Below are 20,000 nucleotides of genomic sequence, written 5' to 3'. Positions count from 1 at the left end.
CTACCTCATTAGCATACGGACACAGAAATGTATAAATAAATAAATGTATAAATAAATAAATGTGGAAATAAAAATGTATGAATAAATAAATATGTAAATAAAAATGTAGAAATAAATAAATGTGGAAAGTTTTTATTTATTTATTCACGCATTTATTTATTCATTCTTTTATTTATTTATTCCAGTATTTATTGATACATTTATTTATTTATACTTCTGTCAGATCTCGTCCGCCATAGATGCCAACAGAAACAGGCAAAGATAAACTGAGAACGGTTGCAGGATGAATGTAAAGATGATCTGCCTTAGCTGTATTTATATTGTGTTGCTGTTTACTTTTATACATATTTATTTTAGTATACTCTATGTTTATGTACGCATATTGTCTACTGGGGAATGCAAAATTGATTCCTACATAAAATTTCCAAAAGTGAAGAATCCAGGGCAGTAGGTGCCAAATAATGGGGGGTATGAATGTGTATGTGGGTATGAGTGGGATGTGCTTCGCTTGTGTGCTGGTGTATGCGTACATATTTTATATATCGTTGTATAATATGCAATGACAGTAAAGATCTATCTATCTAGTTTGTTTTCAATAATTAAAAATTGCAGAAAGCTCCTGACCAACTTTCAAATTGCACAAAAACATTGGCAACATTTCGGTACAAAAACGTTACAATTGTTTTTATGCTTTTTTTTGACAGTGTGCAGGAATTTTCTTTCCGTTTTTGGTAGGTTCATTCCTTCCACGGCATCTTATCGATCACTAAATGGTTTAAACACGTGGTATCAAAAAATATCAAAGTTTCGTACATTTCTGATGTTTTACGGAGGCACCTGAAAGACAGGACTCAGGGTTGTATACATTCAGGAGAACGCTGTGCCGCAGCGCCGTATCAGAAACACACAAACTTCAGTGTAAACAGATGATACACAAACTGAACAGCCCGTCCAAACACACAACAACAACAACAACAACAACAACAACAACAACAACAACAACGACGACGAAGAGACTTTTAACACACATTTACTGTCTGATGGGACATTTTTACAGTCTCCTGTGATGTTTTACAGACAGGCACCTTAAGGACAGCTCTGTGCTCTGTTGGGTCCTTACACTTTGTTTGACTGAATGTACGAGCACGGGTTTGTTTCTTTCACGAGTGATGTGAAATATAACTTAATATAACTTAAACAGACTCCATTCATTCATTTCAGTTCTCCGTTTAAAAGCTAAACTTTGAGTTAAGTCAAGAAAGGTAAAATTTTAATTTTATCTGAGTAACTGGAGCGGGAAACAAAGTCAGGTAAGCTAACGTTAGCAACTTAGTGACGTCTGTTTTTAAAGAACCAATCAGATGATAAAGTTACTTTATGATCATTAATGAAACATGCAGCAGTATGTCCTCCTTCTAACTTTAGATTCTGCTCTTGAATGCTCTGGATTTGTTTGGACCAGAGAAGGTAGGAGCTTTTAAGACCCCCCCACGGCCGTTTTGGACACCCCTCGGTTTACCAGATATGAGAGCAGTTATCAGGTCAACAGGTGTTGCAGCGATGGAAGCGGTCAAGAGAAGTGGTTCAGATAGAAGTGATTGTACCCGACCTAAAAAGCCTCTGCATGTTTCTAATAAGCTCCACGAGCAGAAACGTGCTCAAACTAGGATCAATATTGGAGATGCTTTTGAAAAATGGAGAGAGGTTAGAACACAGAAAGGTTTACAGACCCATGCAGAGCTGGATAAACACTGAAGCTTCAGAGTCCACCACATGGTGACCTGTGTGAGCATGGACTCTAGAGAGGAGGAGGAGGAGGAGGGGGGGAGACAGCTCTATATGATGTTTAGAATTTAGACTGCAGAACACATTTTAAACACTAGGGGTCAGAGTTACATACTGCTCCTTTAATCAGTTCTGTGTGTGATTTACAAACAAAAATAAACTCACCCTCTCACCACAGCCCAGGACCCCTCTCATCACAGGACCCCTCTCACCACAGGACCCCTCTCACCCTCTCACCACAGGACCCCTCTCACCCTCTCACCACAGGAACCCTCTCACCCTCTCACCACAGGATCCCTCTCACCCTCTCATCACAGGACCCCTCTCACCACAGGACCCCTCTCACCACAGGATCCCTCTCATCACAGGACCCCTCTCACCACAGGACCCCTCTCACCACAGGATCCCTCTCATCACAGGACCCCTCTCACCCTCTCATCACAGCCCATGTTTGTATTACTGCACAGATCAACCTGCAGAAAAGAACATCTTCATTTAAGAGTTTTTTAAACGGAGATCAGATTGTAAATATATTCTTCCTTTTTTTACTTCAGCAGTAGAAAGATCTCCTCTCTCCTCCTCTCACCCTTAAAGGTCTCATATCCTCCTCCTCTTCTTCAGTGTAAATAAGTCTCAGAGCTCCTCTTCAACATGTGTGTGAAGATTCTTGTTCTAAATCCACTCTGATCCTGTATTTGATCATGTCTATAAACCCCTCTATTTCAGCCCTGCTCAGAACAGGCTGTTTCTGTGTCTGTACCTTTAAATATGTAAATGAGCTGTGTCTGACCACGGCCCCTCTCTGGAAGGGCTTGGGTGTACTCGGTCTTTCTCTCTCCATGTCCTATTGTTTACAGTGAGAAGGCAGACTCAGAGGACAGAACAAACACCTAGCTGTGGGAGTGTCACCCACCTGGGGGAGGGGCTACTGCCCTTTGTGATGTCATGAAGGCAGACTCAGAGGGCAGAACAAACACCTAGCTGTGGGAGGAGTCACCCATCTGGGGGAGGGGCTACTGCCCTTTGTGCATCTTTCTGTTTTGTTCACTCCTAGTGTGCAGTAACATGCTGTATTAATCCATGTACCTCCTTCACCTGTGTGTTCTCAGGTGAGTCTCCACCTGACCTGCATCATGGAGCTGGCCTACGTGTGTGAGTGGGAGAAACGTCCCAAGAGCACTCACTGTCCCTCCATCCCCCTCGTCTGCTCCTGGTCCTGCAGGAACCTGGTGGCCTTTACCACGGACCTGAAGAACGAGGACGACGACAAAGGTTCTCTCACACACACACACACACACACACACACACACACACACACTGAGTCGTCTGCTTTCTCTGCTGCGAGAACTGGACCAACCTTTTAGAATCTGTGATGTTCAGTTTGTTTTTGCGGTCTACAGGTGATATGAGCTTAAACCTGTGTGTGTGTGTGTGTGTGTGTGTGTGTGTGTGTGTGTGTGTTATAGATGTTAGTCACATGATCCACATCATTGACACTGAACACCCCTGGGACGTTTACTCTATCAGCTCTGGACACACGGAGGTCATTTCCTGTCTGGAGTGGGACCAATCAGGTAGGTTAAGTATTTTTATTTTTTTTTGTCCTTGAGAAAGATATGAGACTTTAATTGGTGTGTGTGTGTGTGTGTGTGTGTAGGCTCTCGGTTGTTGTCTGCAGATGGAGACGGTCAGATTAAATGCTGGTCTATGTCGGATCACCTGGTTAACAGCTGGGAGAGCATCCTCTCATCGTCTTTGGACGGAGATCCGATCGTGGCTCTGAGCTGGTTACACAACGGGGTGAAGCTGGCCCTGCATGTGGAGATGGTAACACACACACACACACACACACATGAATATTTAAGGTCATGAGCCTGTCAGACGGTGAACAGGTGAAAACTGTTCCGCTGTTCTCTCTTGGTTCAGTCGGGTTCTACAAACTTCGGGGAAAAGTTTTCCCGGGTGAAGTTCTCGCCGTCGCTGACTCTGTTTGGGGGGAAGCCGATGGAGGGCTGGATGGCGGTGACGGTGAGCGGGCTGGTCACGGTGTCACTGCTTAAACCAGGCGGCGCTCTATTAACAGCAAGCGAGAGTCTGTGCCGACTGAGAGGCCGCGTGGCTTTAGCCGACATCGCCTTTACCGGGGGAGGGAACATTGTGGTGGCGGCCACAGACGGCAGCAGCTCCTCGCCCGTCCAGTTCTACAAGGTGAGAACCAGAACCCCACATGACTATCCCTCCGAGCTTCGGTTCTTCCTGCTCACCTGGTCTGTGTTCTCAGGTGGTTGTCAGTGTGGTCAGCGAGAAGTGTCGCATCGACACCGAACTATTACCGTCCCTGTTCCTGCGCTGCACCACCGACCCGCTGAGGAGGGAGAAGTACCCCGCCGTCACCCACCTCAAGTTCCTCACACGGGAGAACTCTGAACAGGTAACCAGGAGAACGTTTAGAACCAGGGAGAACTCTGAACAGGTAACCAGGAGAACCTTTAGAACCAGGGAGAACTCTAAACAGGTAACCAGTAAGACCTTTAGAACCAGAGAAAACTCTGAACAGTTAACCAGGAGAACCTTTAGAACCAGAGAGAACTCTGAACAGTAACCAGGAAATCTTTAGAACCAGAGAGAACTCTGAACAGGTAACCAGTAGAACCTTTAGAACCAAAGAAAACTCTAAATAGTTAACCAGGAGAACCTTGAGAACAAGAGAGAGCTCTGAACAGGTAACCAGGAGAACATTTAGAACCAGAGAGAACTCTGAACAGGTAACCAGTAGGACCTTTAGTACCAGAGAGAACGCTGAACAGGTAACCAGGAAACCTTTAGAACCAGAGAGAGCTCTGAACAGGTAACCAGTAGAACCTTTAGTAACACAGAGAACTCTGAACAGTTAACCAGGAGAACCTTTAGAACCAGAGAGAACTCTGAACATTTAACCAGGAGAACCAGAGAGAACCAGAGAGAACTCTGACCAGGCAACCAGGAGAACCACAGAGAACTCTGAACAGGTAACCAAGAGAACCTTTAGAACCACAGAACTCTGAACAGGTAACCAGTAGGACGTTTAGTACCAAAGAGAACTCTGAACAGGTAACCAGTAAGACCTTTAGAACCAGAGAAAACTCTGAACAGGTAACCAGTAGGACCTTTAGTACCAGAGGGAACTCTGAACAGGTAACCAGGAGAACCTTTAGAACCAGGGAGAACTCTGAACAGGTAACTAGGAGAACCTTTAGAACCAGGGAGAACTCTGAACAGGTAACCAGGAGAACCTTTAGAACCAGGGTGAACTCTGAACAGGTAACCAGGAGAACCTTTAGAACCAGGGAGAACTCTGAACAGGTAACCAGTAGGACCTTTAGTACCAAAGAGAACTCTGAACAGGTAATCAGTAAGACCTTTAGAACCAGAGAAAACTCTGAACGGTTAACCAGAAGAACCTTTAGAACCAGAGAGAACTCTGAACAGTAACCAGGAAATCTTTAGAACCAGAGAGAACTCTGAACAGGTAACCAGTAGAACCTTTTAGAACCAAAGAAAACTCTAAATAGTTAACCAGGAGAACCTTGAGAACAAGAGAGAGCTCTGAACAGGTAACCAGGAGAACATTTAAAACCAGAGAGAACTCTGAACAGGTAACCAGTAGGACCTTTAGTACCAGAGAGAACGCTGAACAGGTAACCAGGAAACCTTCAGAACCAGAGAGAACTCTGAACAGGTAACCAGTAGGACCTTTAGAACCAGAGAGAGCTCTGTACAGGTAACCAGTAGAACCTTTAGTAACACAGAGAACTCTGAACAGTTAACTAGGAGAACCTTTAGAACCAGAGAGAACTCTGAACATTTAACCAGGAGAACCTTTAGAACCAGAGAGAACTCTGACCAGGCACCAGGAGAACCACAGAGAACTCTGAACAGGTAACCAAGAGAACCTTTAGAACCACAGAGAACTCTGAACAGGTAACCAGTAGGACCTTTAGTACCAAAGAGAACTCTGAACAGGTAACCAGTAAGACCTTTAGAACCAGAGAAAACTCTGAACAGGTAACCAGTAGGACCTTTAGTACCAGAGGGAACTCTGAACAGGTAACCAGTAGGACCTTTAGTACCAGAGAGAACTCTGAACAGGTAACCAGTAGGACCTTCAGTACCAGAGAGAACTCTAAACAGGTAACAAGTAGGACCTTTTGAACCAGAGAGAACTCTGAACAGGTAACCAGGAGAACCTTTAGAACCAGAGAGAGCTCTGAACAAGTAACAAGTAGGACCTTTTGAACCAGAGAGAACTCTGAACAGGTAACCAGGAGAACCTTTAGAACCAGAGAGAGCTCTGAACAGGTAACATGTAGGACCTTTTGAACCAGAGAGAACTCTGAACAGGTAACTAGGAGAACCTTTAGAACCAGAGAGAGCTCTGAACAGGTAACAAGTAGGACCTTTTGAACCAGAGAGAACTCTGAACAGGTAACCAGGAGAACATTTAGAACCAGAGAGAACTCTGAACAGGTAACCAGTAGGACCTTTAGAACCAGAGAGAACTCTGAACAGGTAACCAGGAAACCTTTAGAATCAGAGAGAACTCTGAACAGGTAACCAGGAGAACATTTAGAACCACAGAGAACTCTGAACATGTAACCAAGAGAACCTTTAGAACCAGAGAGAACTCTGAACATTTAACCAGGAGAACCTTTAGAACCAGAGAGAACTCTGACCAGGCAACCAGTAGAACCTTTAGAACCACAGAAAACTCTGAACAGGTAACCAAGAGAACCTTTAGAACCACAGAGAACTCTGAACAGGTAACCAGTAAGACCTTTAGAACAAGAGAAAACTCTGAACAGGTAACCAGTAGGACCTTTAGTACCAGAGGGAACTCTGAACAGGTAACCAGTAGGACCTTTAGTACCAGAGAGAACTCTAAACAGGTAACAAGTAGGACCTTTTGAACCAGAGAGAACTCTGAACAGGTAACCAGGAGAACCTTTAGAACCAGAGAGAGCTCTGAACAGGTAACAAGTAGGACCTTTTGAACCAGAGAGAACTCTGAACAGGTAACCAGGAGAACCTTTAGAACCAGAGAGAGCTCTGAATCTGAAGAGGTAACTAGTAAGATATTTAGAACCAGAGAGAACTCTGAACAGGTAACCAGTAGAACCTTTAGAACCAGAGGTAACTCTAACTAGTTAACCAGGAGAACCTTTAGAACAAGAGAGAGCTCTGAACAGGTAACCAGGAGAACCTTTAGAACCAGAGAGAACTCTGAACAGGTAACCAGTAGGACCTTTAGTACCAGAGAGAACGCTGAACAGGTAACCAGGAAACCTTCAGAACCAGAGAGAACTCTGAACAGGTAACCAGTAGGACTTTTAGAACCAGAGAGAGCTCTGAACAGGTAACCAGTAGAACCTTTAGTAACACAGAGAATTCTGAATCTGAATAGGTAACTAGTAAGACATTTAGAACCAGAGAGAACTCTGAACAGGTAACCAGTGGAACATTTAGAACCAGAGATAACTAAACATTTAACCAGGAGAACCTTTAGAACCAGCGAGAACAATGACCAGGCAACCAGGAGAACCTTTAGAACCAGAGAGAACTCTGAACAGATAACCAGTAGGCCCTTTAGAACCAAAGACAATTCTGAACAGGTAACTAGGAGAACCTTTAGTACCAGAGAGAACTCTGAAAAGGTAACAAGTAGGACCTTTTGAACCAGAGAGAACCTCTCTGAACAGGTAACCAGGAGAACCTTAAGAACCGCAGAGAACTCTGAACATGTAACCAGGAGAACCTAAGAACCAGGGTGAACTCTGAACAGGTAACCAGGAGAACCAGAGAGAACTATGAACAGGTAACCAGGAGAACATTAAGAACCACACAAAACTCTGAAAGTTATGCTGGTGATTATTTGGAACCCCTGCATGGTTTTGGGTTCTGTTCAGACTGAGCTGTAACAGCAGAAGCTGGAGAACCTTTAGTGGAGTCACACAGAGTCTTTGGCTGTTGCAGAACAGAAGACCATCACAAAATGTTTGTGTGTTTCAGGTTCTGCTGTGTGCGTCCAATCAGAGTGGCAGCATCGTTGAGTGTTGGTCTCTGAGGAAGGAGGGACTTCCTGTCAACAACATTTTCCAGCACCGCTCGCCAGTCGGTAAGACAAACAACCTGGATCTTATTGGTTCTTACTGGTGCTGTCTAGGGTTAGGGTTCTAATGGTTTAACCTCTGTGTGGTTCAGTCGGGGAGAAGCAGCCAACCATCCTGAAGTGGAGGATCTTGACGACCACCAACGACTTGGAGCGTGTGTCGGCTGTTGCTCTGCCCAAACTGCCAATCTCCATCTCCAACACCGACCTCAAAGTGGCGTCAGACACCAAGTTCTGCCCTGGACTCGGTAAAGAGAAGCTGTCAGGATGTTAGAACCCGGACCTTAACCTGGTTTTGGACTATGCAGATAACATCAGTTACACATGTTTCAATTAAAACAGCTGCTGTCGTTAGACTCTGACTCCATCTCCAGGTGACTTAGTGGACTGGGATAGGCCAGCTAGGCCAAGTGGAGGTTTAGGGGTGACCTGCAGACCCTCTGAGATCTGGTTCTGTTCATTTTCAGGTCTGGCTCTGGCATTCCACGACGGCAGCATTCAGATCCTGCACCGTCTCTCCCTCCACACGATGGGCGTGTTCTACGGGTCCTCCTCATCCAATCAGAGACCAGGAGAGGAGTCCGCCCTCAAACGCCAGAGAACAGGAACTCCCGCCCTCCACTTCAAGGCCCTGCAGTTCTCTTGGACTTCACTGGCCCTGGCTGGGGTGGACAACCACGGCAAGGTAAGGACTAATGCACACCTGTAAATACAGCTGTCACACACCTGTAAATACAGCTGTCACACACCTGTAAATACACCTGACACACACCTGTAAATACAGCTGTCACACACCTGTAAATACACCTGTAAATACACCTGACACACACCTGTAAATACAGCTTCCTGACGGCTTGGTGGATGAAACTGTTCATGAGTCCAGTGGAGCTCGGAGGCTCCGGTACCGTCTCCCAGATGGCAGAACGACCACAAGGGTCTACTGAATGACCACGAGTGTTCAGAACGACCACGAGGGTCCACTGAATGACCACGAGGGTTCAGAATGACCACGAAGGTTCAGAACGACCATGAGGGTCCACTGAATGACCACGAGGGTTCAGAATGACCACGAAGGTTCAGAACGACCACGAGGATCCACTGAATGACCATGAGGGTCTACTGAACGACCACAAGGGTTCAGAACGACCACAAGGTTTCAGAATGACCACGAGGGTTCAGCACTGCATACTGACTGTGGCGTTCCTGAAGGGCGATCCATTGTGTTCATGTCTGACCTGCTTTGTTTCCACCCCAGCTCCACATGCTGCGAGTGTCGCCCTCTATGGGTCAGGTGCTGGAAATGAACACCACGCTGCGCCACCTGCTGTTTCTGCTGGAGTACTGCATGGTGACAGGCTATGACTGGTGGGACGTCCTGCTCCATGTGCAGCCCACCATGGTCCACAACCTGGTGGAGAAACTGCACGAGGAGTACATGAGGCAGAACCAGGCGCTGCAGCAGGTGAGCAAGAGAGAACAACAATCAGCTGCTTTAATTAACCCGTCATTAATGAAAGAACTGTAAACAACATAAAGACATTTCAACATCCTTTAATTACTTTAAAGAACATTAAAGGCAGATTTTCAGACCAAAACAAACGCTCTTTTCAGACACCTCCTTCACCCCTCAGCCCAACCCCACCCTTAATCTAGTTGTTGTCACTCTCAGGTTCTGGCGACGCGCATCGTGGCTGTGAAGGCTTCCCTCTGCAAGCTCTCCACAGCGACAGCTGCTAGAGCGTGTGACTTCCACGCCAAGCTGCTGCTAATCGCCATCAGCTCCACCTTAAAGTCTCTGCTCAGGCCACACGTCCTCAACACACCTGACAAGAGCCCAGGTGACCGCCTGACCGAGATCTGCGCCAAGAATACCGACACAGGTGAGTCAGCTGGGACAGGTGAGACAACTGAGAGACAGGTGAGACAGGTGAGACAACTGAGAAACAGGTGAGACAACTGAGAAACAGGTGAGAGACAGGTGAGACAACTGAGAGACAGGTGAGACAACTGAGAAACAGGTGAGACAACTGTGAGATAGCTGAGAGACAGGTGAGACAACTGGTGAGACGTGAGAAAACTGAGACACAGGTGAGACAGCTGAGAGACAGGTGAAAAAACTGAGAGACAGGTAAGACAGCTGAGAAACAGGTGAGAGACCTGAGAGACAACTTAAAGACAGGTGAGACAGCTGAGAGACAGATGAGACAGCTGAGAAACAGGTGAGACAGCTGAGAGACAGGTGAGACAGCTGTGAGACAGCTGAGAGACAGGTGAGACAGCTGTGAGACAGCTGAGAGACAGGTGAGAGACAGGTGAGACAGCTGAGAGACAGGTGAGACAGCTGTGAGACAGGTGAGAGACAGGTAAGACAGCTGAGAGACAGGTGAGAGACAGGTGAGAGACAGGTAAGACAGCTGAGAGACAGGTGAGAGACAGGTGAGAGACAGGTAAGACAGCTGAGAGACAGGTGAGACAGCTGAGAGACAGCTGAGAGACAGGTGAGACAGCTGAGAGACAGGTAAGACAGCTGAGAGACAGGTGAGACAGCTGAGAGACAGGTAAGACAGCTGAGGAACAGGTGAGACAGCTGTGAGACAGCCGAGACAGCTGAGAGACAGGTGAGACAGCTGAGAGACAGGTGAGAGACAGGTGAGACAGCTGAGAGACAGGTGAGACAGCTGAGAGACAGGTGAGAGACAGGTAAGACAGCTGAGAGACAGGTAAGACCGCTGAGAGACAGGTGAGACAGCTGAGAGACAGGTGAGTGTAGACATTGAGATTGTTGATCGATGTGTCCTCAGATATCGATAAGGTGATGATCAATCTGAAGACGGAGGAGTTTGTGTTGGACGGCCCCCCTCTTCAGTCCCTGCAGCAGCTCATCCAATGGGTGGGAGACTTTGTCCTGTACCTGCTGGCCAACCTGCCTAACCAGGTGAGCTAAGAGACTTAAAGGGATACTTCACCCAAAATAAAACAATGATAACAATCTGATCGGTTGTGTCGTGCAGGGCTCCATGGTGCGGCCCGGGTTCGGCTTCATGAGGGACGGGGCGTCTCTGGGGATGCTCAGGGAGATGTTGGTGATGATCAGGATCTGGGGTCTGCTGAAGCCCGGCTGTCTGCCCACCTTCACGGCCACGTCAGATAACCAGGACAGCATGCAGTTGCTGTTCAGACTGCTGACCAAACTGTGGATCTGCTGTAAGAAACCCACTCCTGAGCCTAAACCTGGACCTGGTCTACAGTTACTGATCCAGACCAGGTCCCGGCTTCCTGTAGGTGATCAGGGTTAGTTAGTTTTTAATGTGTTACTTCCTTTGTGTCAGCCCGGGACGATGGCCCGCCCCAGGACCCAGATGAGACTCTGATCGACGAGTGCTGCCTGCTGCCCAGTCAGCTGCTGGTCCCCAGTATGGACTGGCTCCCAGTCAACGACGGCATCATCGTCAAGCTGCAGGGAAAACACCCGCTCAGGCTGCAGTTTGGAAAGGCCTCGTCTCTGCCAGGAGGGGGCGCCACACCGCTGGAGGTCTTCACCAGGTAACGACCAGGTAATGACCCTGCTGGTCATTACACAGAATGTTTTACACACTTCAACATTTTCATCATTACAGACTCATTATCACTTTTTAATGTGTGTGTGTGTGTGTGTGTGTGTGTGTGTAGGAGTCCCAGCTCTCAGAAGATGGATAACCTGCGCTGTGTTCATATGGGTGTTTGTCCCACTGAGGAGAGTAAAGCCTGCACCAGGTGAGTCAACAGGAAGTGATGTCATACTTTAGGACTGTGAATCATAAATCTAGTTGTTGTGTTTCAGGTGTTATAAACAGGAACTCTGTAAAGGTGTTGTTGTGTTTCAGGTGTTATAAACAGGAACTCTGTAAAGGTGTTGTTGTGTTTCAGGTGTTATAAACAGGAACTCTGTAAAGGTGTTGTTGTGTTTCAGGTGCGGCTGTGTGACAATGCTTCGTTCTCCAAACAAAACAAACGCCATGAAGCAGTGGGAGCAGCGCTGGATCAAAAACTGTCTGTGTGGAGGTCTGTGGAGGAGAATCCCGCCCACACTCACCTGAACACCAGACACCTGGACTCTAAAGGTGTCTGGAAACAAAGACTGGACCTGGTCTTGGTCTGGTCACCTGTTTCACCTGTATGATGTTTGTCTGTTTTTCAACCTGTAAATATGTTGTTGTATTTTTACTTTAAATAAAATTTCAAACCCTTATGTTGACCTGGTTATTGGGGCGGGTTGAACTTGGACAGGTGGGCGGGTGTTCACCTCATCTTGAGGTCTGGATCAGTATCTGGCAGGGAAGAGTCTGATGAGGAGAATGAGTCCAGCTATCAAAACACAGTGAGGGGAACGATCAGAGACTGAGGGATGGATGTTGGATGATGATGTTGGTGGATGATGATGTTGGTGGATGTTGGATGATGATGTTGGTGGATGGATGTTGGATGATGATGTTGGTGGATGTTAGATGATGTTGGTGGATGATAATGGTGGATGTTGGATGATGATGATGGTGGATGTTGGATGGTGATGTTGGTGGATGTTGGATGATGATGTTGGATGTTGGATGATGTTGGTGGATGATGTTGATGGATGTTGGATGATGATGTTGGTGGATGTTGGATGATGATGTTGGTGGATGTTGGATGATGATGTTGATGGATGTTGGATGATGATGTTGGTGGATGTTGGATGATGTTGGTGGATGTTGGATGATGTTGATGGATGTTGGATGATGTTGGTGGATGTTGGATGATGATGTTGGTGGATGTTGGATGATGATGGTGGATGTTGGATGATGATGTTGGTGGATGATGATGTTGGATGTTGGTGGATGATGTTGATGGATGTTGGATGATGATGTTGGTGGATGATGTTGGATGTTGGATGATGATGTTGGTGGATGTTGGATGATGATGTTGGTGGATGTTGGATGATGATGGATGTTGGATGATGATGTTGGTGGATGTTGGATGATGTTGGATGATGATGTTGATGGATGTTGGATGATGATGTTGGATGTTGGATGATGATGTTGGTGGATGTTGGATGATGTTGGTGGATGATGTTGGATGATGATGTTGATGGATGTTGGATGATGATGTTGGATGTTGGATGATGATGTTGGATGATGATGTTGGTGGATGATGATGGTGGATGTTGGATGATGTTGGTGGATGATGATGGATGATGTTGGATGATGATGTTGGTGGATGTTGGATGATGATGGTGGATGTTGGATGATGATGTTGGATGTTGGATGATGATGTTGGTGGATGTTGGATGATGATGTTGGTGGATGTTGGATGATGATGTTGGTGGATGATGATGTTGGATGATGATGTTGGATGATGATGTTGGTGGATGTTGGATGATGATGGTGGATGTTGGATGATGATGTTGGTGGATGATGATGTTGGATGTTGGATGATGATGTTGGTGGATGTTGGATGATGATGTTGGTGGATGTTGGATGATGATGGTGGATGTTGGATGATGATGTTGGTGGATGATGATGTTGGATGTTGGATGATGATGTTGGTGGATGTTGGATGATGATGTTGGTGGATGTTGGATGATGATGGTGGATGTTGGATGATGATGTTGGTGGATGATGATGTTGGATGATGATGTTGGTGGATGTTGGATGATGATGTTGGTGGATGATGATGTTGGATGATGATGTTGGTGGATGTTGGATGATGATGTTGGATGATGATGGTGGATGTTGGATGATGATGTTGGTGGATGATGTTGGATGATGATGTTGGATGTTGGATGATGATGTTGGTGGATGATGTTGGATGTTGGATGATGTTGATGGATGTTGGATGATGATGTTGGTGGATGATGGTGGATGTTGGATGATGGTGTTGGTGGATGTTGGATGATGATGGTGGATGTTGGATGATGATGTTGGTGGATGGATGTTGGATGATGATGTTGGTGGATGTTAGATGATGTTGGTGGATGATAATGGTGGATGTTGGATGATGATGATGGTGGATGTTGGATGATGATGTTGGTGGATGATGTTGGATGATGATGTTGGTGGATGTTGGATGGTGATGTTGGTGGATGTTGGATGATGATGGTGGATGTTGGATGATGATGTTGGTGGATGATGTTGATGGATGTTGGATGATGATGTTGGATGATGATGTTGGTGGATGTTGGATGATGATGTTGGTGGATGTTGGATGATGATGTTGATGGATGTTGGATGATGATATTGGTGGATGATGTTGGTGGATGTTGGATGATGTTGGTGGATGTTGGATGATGTTGATGGATGTTGGATGTTGGATGATGATGTTGGTGGATGTTGGATGATGATGTTGGTGGATGTTGGATGATGATGTTGGTGGATGATGATGTTGGATGTTGGTGGATGATGTTGATGGATGTTGGATGATGATGTTGGTGGATGCTGTTGGATGTTGGATGATGATGTTGGTGGATGTTGGATGATGATGTTGGTGGATGTTGGATGATGATGTTGATGGATGTTGGATGATGATATTGGTGGATGATGTTGGTGGATGTTGGATGATGTTGGTGGATGTTGGATGATGTTGATGGATGTTGGATGTTGGATGATGATGTTGGTGGATGTTGGATGATGATGTTGGTGGATGTTGGATGATGATGTTGGTGGATGATGATGTTGGATGTTGGTGGATGATGTTGATGGATGTTGGATGATGATGTTGGTGGATGATGTTGGATGTTGGATGATGATGTTGGTGGATGTTGGATGATGATGTTGGTGGATGTTGGATGATGATGTTGATGGATGTTGGATGATGATGTTGGATGATGATGTTGGTGGATGTTGGATGATGATGTTGGTGGATGTTGGATGATGATGTTGATGGATGTTGGATGATGATATTGGTGGATGATGTTGGTGGATGTTGGATGATGTTGGTGGATGTTGGATGATGTTGATGGATGTTGGATGTTGGATGATGATGTTGGTGGATGTTGGATGATGATGTTGGTGGATGTTGGATGATGATGGTGGATGTTGGATGATGATGTTGGTGGATGATGATGTTGGATGTTGGTGGATGATGTTGATGGATGTTGGATGATGATGTTGGTGGATGATGTTGGATGTTGGATGATGATGTTGGTGGATGTTGGATGATGATGTTGGTGGATGTTGGATGATGATGTTGATGGATGTTGGATGATGATGTTGGTGGATGATGTTGGTGGATGTTGGATGATGTTGGATGATGATGTTGATGGATGTTGGATGATGATGTTGGATGATGATGTTGGTGGATGTTGGATAATGTTGGTGGATGATGTTGGATGATGATGTTGATGGATGTTGGATGATGATGTTGGATGATGATGTTGGTGGATGATGATGGTGGATGTTGGATGATGTTGGTGGATGATGATGGATGATGTTGGATGATGTTGGTGGATGTTGGATGATGATGGTGGATGTTGGATGATGATGTTGGATGTTGGATGATGATGTTGGTGGATGTTGGATGATGATGTTGGTGGATGTTGGATGATGATGGTGGATGTTGGATGATGATGTTGGATGTTGGATGATGATGTTGGTGGATGATGATGTTGGATGATGATGTTGGTGGATGTTGGATGATGATGTTGGTGGATGTTGGATGATGATGGTGGATGTTGGATGATGATGTTGGTGGATGATGATGTTGGATGATGATGTTGGATGTTGGATGATGATGTTGGTGGATGTTGGATGATGATGGTGGATGTTGGATGATGATGTTGGTGGATGATGATGTTGGATGTTGGATGATGATGTTGGTGGATGTTGGATGATGATGTTGGTGGATGTTGGATGATGATGGTGGATGTTGGATGATGATGTTGGTGGATGATGATGTTGGATGTTGGATGATGATGTTGGTGGATGTTGGATGATGATGTTGGTGGATGTTGGATGATGATGGTGGATGTTGGATGATGATGTTGGTGGATGATGATGTTGGATGATGATGTTGGATGTTGGATGATGATGTTGGTGGATGTTGGATGATGATGGTGGATGTTGGATGATGATGTTGGTGGATGATGATGTTGGATGATGATGTTGGTGGATGTTGGATGATGATGTTGGTGGATGATGATGTTGGATGATGATGTTGGTGGATGTTGGATGATGATGTTGGATGATGATGGTGGATGTTGGATGATGATGTTGGTGGATGATGATGTTGGATGATGATGTTGGATGTTGGATGATGATGTTGGTGGATGATGTTGGATGTTGGATGATGTTGATGGATGTTGGATGATGATGTTGGTGGATGATGGTGGATGTTGGATGATGATGTTGGTGGATGTTGGATGATGATGGTGGATGTTGGATGATGATGTTGGTGGATGATGATGTTGGATGATGATGTTGGTGGATGTTGGATGATGATGTTGGATGATGATGGTGGATGTTGGATGATGATGTTGGTGGATGATGATGTTGGATGATGATGTTGGATGTTGGATGATGATGTTGGTGGATGATGTTGGATGTTGGATGATGTTGATGGATGTTGGATGATGATGTTGGATGATGATATTGGTGGATGATGTTGGATGTTGGATGATGATGTTGGTGGATGTTGGATGATGATGTTGGTGGATGTTGGATGATGATGGTGGATGTTGGATGATGATGTTGGTGGATGATGATGTTGGATGATGATGTTGGATGTTGGATGATGATGTTGGTGGATGTTGGATGATGATGGTGGATGTTGGATGATGATGTTGGTGGATGATGATGTTGGATGATGATGTTGGTGGATGTTGGATGATGATGTTGGTGGATGTTGGATGATGATGTTGGATGATGATGGTGGATGTTGGATGATGATGTTGGTGGATGATGATGTTGGATGATGATGTTGGATGTTGGATGATGATGTTGGATGTTGGATGATGTTGATGGATGTTGGATGATGATGTTGGATGATGATGTTGGTGGATGATGGTGGATGTTGGATGATGATGTTGGTGGATGTTGGATGATGATGGTGGATGTTGGATGATGATGTTGGTGGATGATGATGTTGGATGATGTTGGTGGATGTTGGATGATGATGTTGGATGATGATGGTGGATGTTGGATGATGATGTTGGTGGATGATGTTGGTGGATGATGTTGGATGATGATGTTGGTGGATGTTGGATGATGATGTTGATGGATGTTGGATGATGATGTTGGATGTTGGATGATGATGTTGGTGGATGTTGGATGATGTTGGTGGATGTTGGATGATGATGTTGGTGGATGTTGGATGATGTTGGTGGATGATGTTGGATGATGTTGGTGGATGTTGGATGATGATGGTGGATGTTGGATGATGATGTTGGTGGATGATGATGTTGGTGGATGATGATGTTGGATGTTGGATGATGTTGGTGGATGTTGGATGATGATGTTGGTGGATGTTGGATGTTGAAACTTGGACAGGTGGGCGGGTGTTCACCTCATCTTGACGTCTGGATCAGTATCTGGCAGGGAAGAGTCTGATGAGGAGAATGAGTCCAGCTATCAAAACACAGTGAGGGGAACGATCAGAGACTGAGGGATGGATGTTGGATTATGATGTTGGTGGATGATGATGTTGGTGGATGTTGGATGATGATGTTGGTTGTTGGATGATGATGTTGGTGGATGTTGGATGATGATGGTGGATGTTGGATGATGATGTTGGTGGATGATGATGTTGGATGATGATGTTGGTGGATGTTGGATGATGATGTTGGATGATGATGGTGGATGTTGGATGATGATGTTGGTGGATGATGTTGGTGGATGATGATGTTGGATGATGATGTTGGATGTTGGATGATGATGTTGGTGGATGATGTTGGATGTTGGATGATGTTGATGGATGTTGGATGATGATGGTGGATGATGATGTTGGTGGATGATGTTGGATGTTGGATGATGATGTTGGTGGATGTTGAATGATGATGTTGGTGGATGTTGGATGATGATGTTGGATGATGTTGAATGTTGGATGATGATGTTGGTGGATGTTGGTGAATGATGATGTTGGTGGATGTTGGATGATGATGTTGGATGATGTTGGTGGATGATGTTGGATGATGATGTTGATGGATGTTGGATGATGATGTTGGTGGATGATGTTGAATGATGATGTTGGTGGATGTTGGATGATGATGTTGATGGATGTTGGATGATGATGTTGGATGTTGGATGATGATGTTGGTGGATGTTGGATGATGTTGGTGGATGTTGGATGATGATGTTGGTGGATGTTGGATGATGTTGGTGGATGATGTTGGATGTTGGATGATGATGTTGATGGATGTTGGATGATGATGTTGGATGTTGGATGATGATGTTGGTGGATGTTGGATGATGATGTTGGTGGATGATGATGGTGGATGTTGGATGATGTTGGTGGATGATGATGGATGATGTTGGATGATGTTGGTGGATGTTGGATGATGATGGTGGATGTTGGATGATGATGTTGGTGGATGATGATGTTGGTGGATGATGATGTTGGATGATGTTGGTGGATGTTGGATGATGATGTTGGTGGATGTTGGATGATGATGGTGGATGTTGGATGATGATGTTGGTGGATGATGATGTTGGTGGATGATGATGTTGGATGTTGGATGATGTTGGTGGATGTTGGATGATGTTGGTGGATGTTGGATGATGATGTTGGTGGATGTTGGATGATGATGTTGGTGGATGATGTTGGATGATGTTGATGGATGTTGGATGATGATGTTGGTGGATGATGTTGGATGTTGGATGATGATGTTGGTGGATGATGATGGTGGATGTTGGATGATGTTGATGGATGTTGGATAATGATGTTGGATGATGATGTTGGTGGATGTTGGACGATGATGTTGGTGGATGTTGGATGATGATGTTGGATGATGATGTTGGATGATGATGTTGATGGATGTTGGTGGATGATGTTGGATGATGATGTTGGTGGATGTTGGATGATGATGTTGGATGTTGGATGATGATGTTGGTGGATGATGTTGGATGTTGGATGATGATGTTGGTGGATGTTGAATGATGATGTTGGTGGATGTTGGATGATGATGTTGGTGGATGTTGGATGATGTTGGTGGATGATGTTGGATGTTGGATGATGATGTTGATGGATGTTGGATGATGATGTTGGTGGATGATGTTGGTGGATGATGATGTTGGATGTTGGATGATGATGTTGGTGGATGTTGGATGATGATGTTGGTGGATGATGTTGGATGATGATGTTGATGGATGTTGGATGATGATGTTGGATGTTGGATGATGATGTTGGTGGATGATGTTGGATGTTGGATGATGATGTTGGTGGATGTTGGATGATGATGTTGGTGGATGTTGGATGATGATGTTGGATGATGATGTTGATGGATGTTGGATGATGATGTTGGTGGATGATGTTGGATGATGATGTTGGTGGATGTTGAATGATGATGTTGGTGGATGTTGGATGATGATGTTGGATGATGATGTTGATGGATGTTGGATGATGATGTTGGTGGATGATGTTGGATGATGATGTTGGTGGATGTTGGATGATGATGTTGGTGGATGTTGGATGATGATGTTGGTGGATGATGTTGGATGATGATGTTGATGGATGTTGGATGATGATGTTGGATGTTGGATGATGATGTTGGTGGATGATGTTGGATGTTGGATGATGATGTTGGTGGATGTTGGATGATGATGTTGGTGGATGATGTTGGATGTTGGATGATGATGTTGGTGGATGTTGGATGATGATGTTGGTGGATGTTGGATGATGATGTTGGATGATGATGTTGGTGGATGATGTTGGATGATGATGTTGATGGATGTTGGATGATGATGTTGGTGGATGATGTTGGATGATGATGTTGGTGGATGTTGAATGATGATGTTGGTGGATGTTGGATGATGTTGGATGATGATGTTGATGGATGTTGGATGTTGGATGATGATGTTGGTGGATGTTGGATGATGATGTTGGATGTTGGATGTTGGATGATGATGTT

The 20,000-nt window shown here is 45.2% G+C and overlaps 1 protein-coding gene across 2 annotated transcripts; it reads left to right on the top strand.

The window, feature by feature from the left end:
- The first annotated feature begins 1,114 nt into the window (after positions 1–1,114).
- Positions 1,115–12,158, top strand: med16 (mediator complex subunit 16). Of its 2 annotated transcripts, none has more exons than XM_061034774.1 (16): positions 1,115–1,310; positions 2,895–3,057; positions 3,252–3,359; positions 3,443–3,612; positions 3,712–3,993; positions 4,067–4,216; positions 7,831–7,936; positions 8,023–8,178; positions 8,398–8,615; positions 9,186–9,392; positions 9,600–9,810; positions 10,732–10,865; positions 10,942–11,134; positions 11,260–11,473; positions 11,609–11,683; positions 11,880–12,158. In XM_061034774.1, the coding sequence occupies exons 2-16, from the start codon at positions 2,919–2,921 to the stop codon at positions 12,004–12,006; spliced, it is 2,490 nt and encodes an 829-aa protein (XP_060890757.1). In that variant the 5' UTR covers positions 1,115–1,310; positions 2,895–2,918; the 3' UTR covers positions 12,007–12,158. The 2 variants fall into 2 exon arrangements, with proteins under 2 accessions (XP_060890757.1, XP_060890756.1); XM_061034773.1 differs by having other exon boundaries at positions 11,603–11,683.
- The last annotated feature ends 7,842 nt before the right edge of the window (positions 12,159–20,000 follow it).

Source organism: Labrus mixtus, chromosome 3, assembly GCF_963584025.1.
Source record: "Labrus mixtus chromosome 3, fLabMix1.1, whole genome shotgun sequence".
In the NCBI taxonomy this organism is placed as follows: domain Eukaryota; kingdom Metazoa; phylum Chordata; class Actinopteri; order Labriformes; family Labridae; genus Labrus; species Labrus mixtus.
This window is presented reverse-complemented; position numbering and strand designations above follow the sequence as displayed.

Excerpts from the sequence above, each read along its gene's own strand:
- med16 (XM_061034773.1), top strand. The coding sequence starts at position 2,919 with ATGGAGCTGGCCTACGTGTGTGAGTGGGAGAAACGTCCCAAGAGCACT. Across the intron at positions 9,393-9,599 it reads AGAACCAGGCGCTGCAGCAG|GTTCTGGCGACGCGCATCGT; the intron begins GTGAGCAAGAGA and ends TGTCACTCTCAG. Across the intron at positions 9,811-10,731 it reads CGCCAAGAATACCGACACAG|ATATCGATAAGGTGATGATC; the intron begins GTGAGTCAGCTG and ends ATGTGTCCTCAG.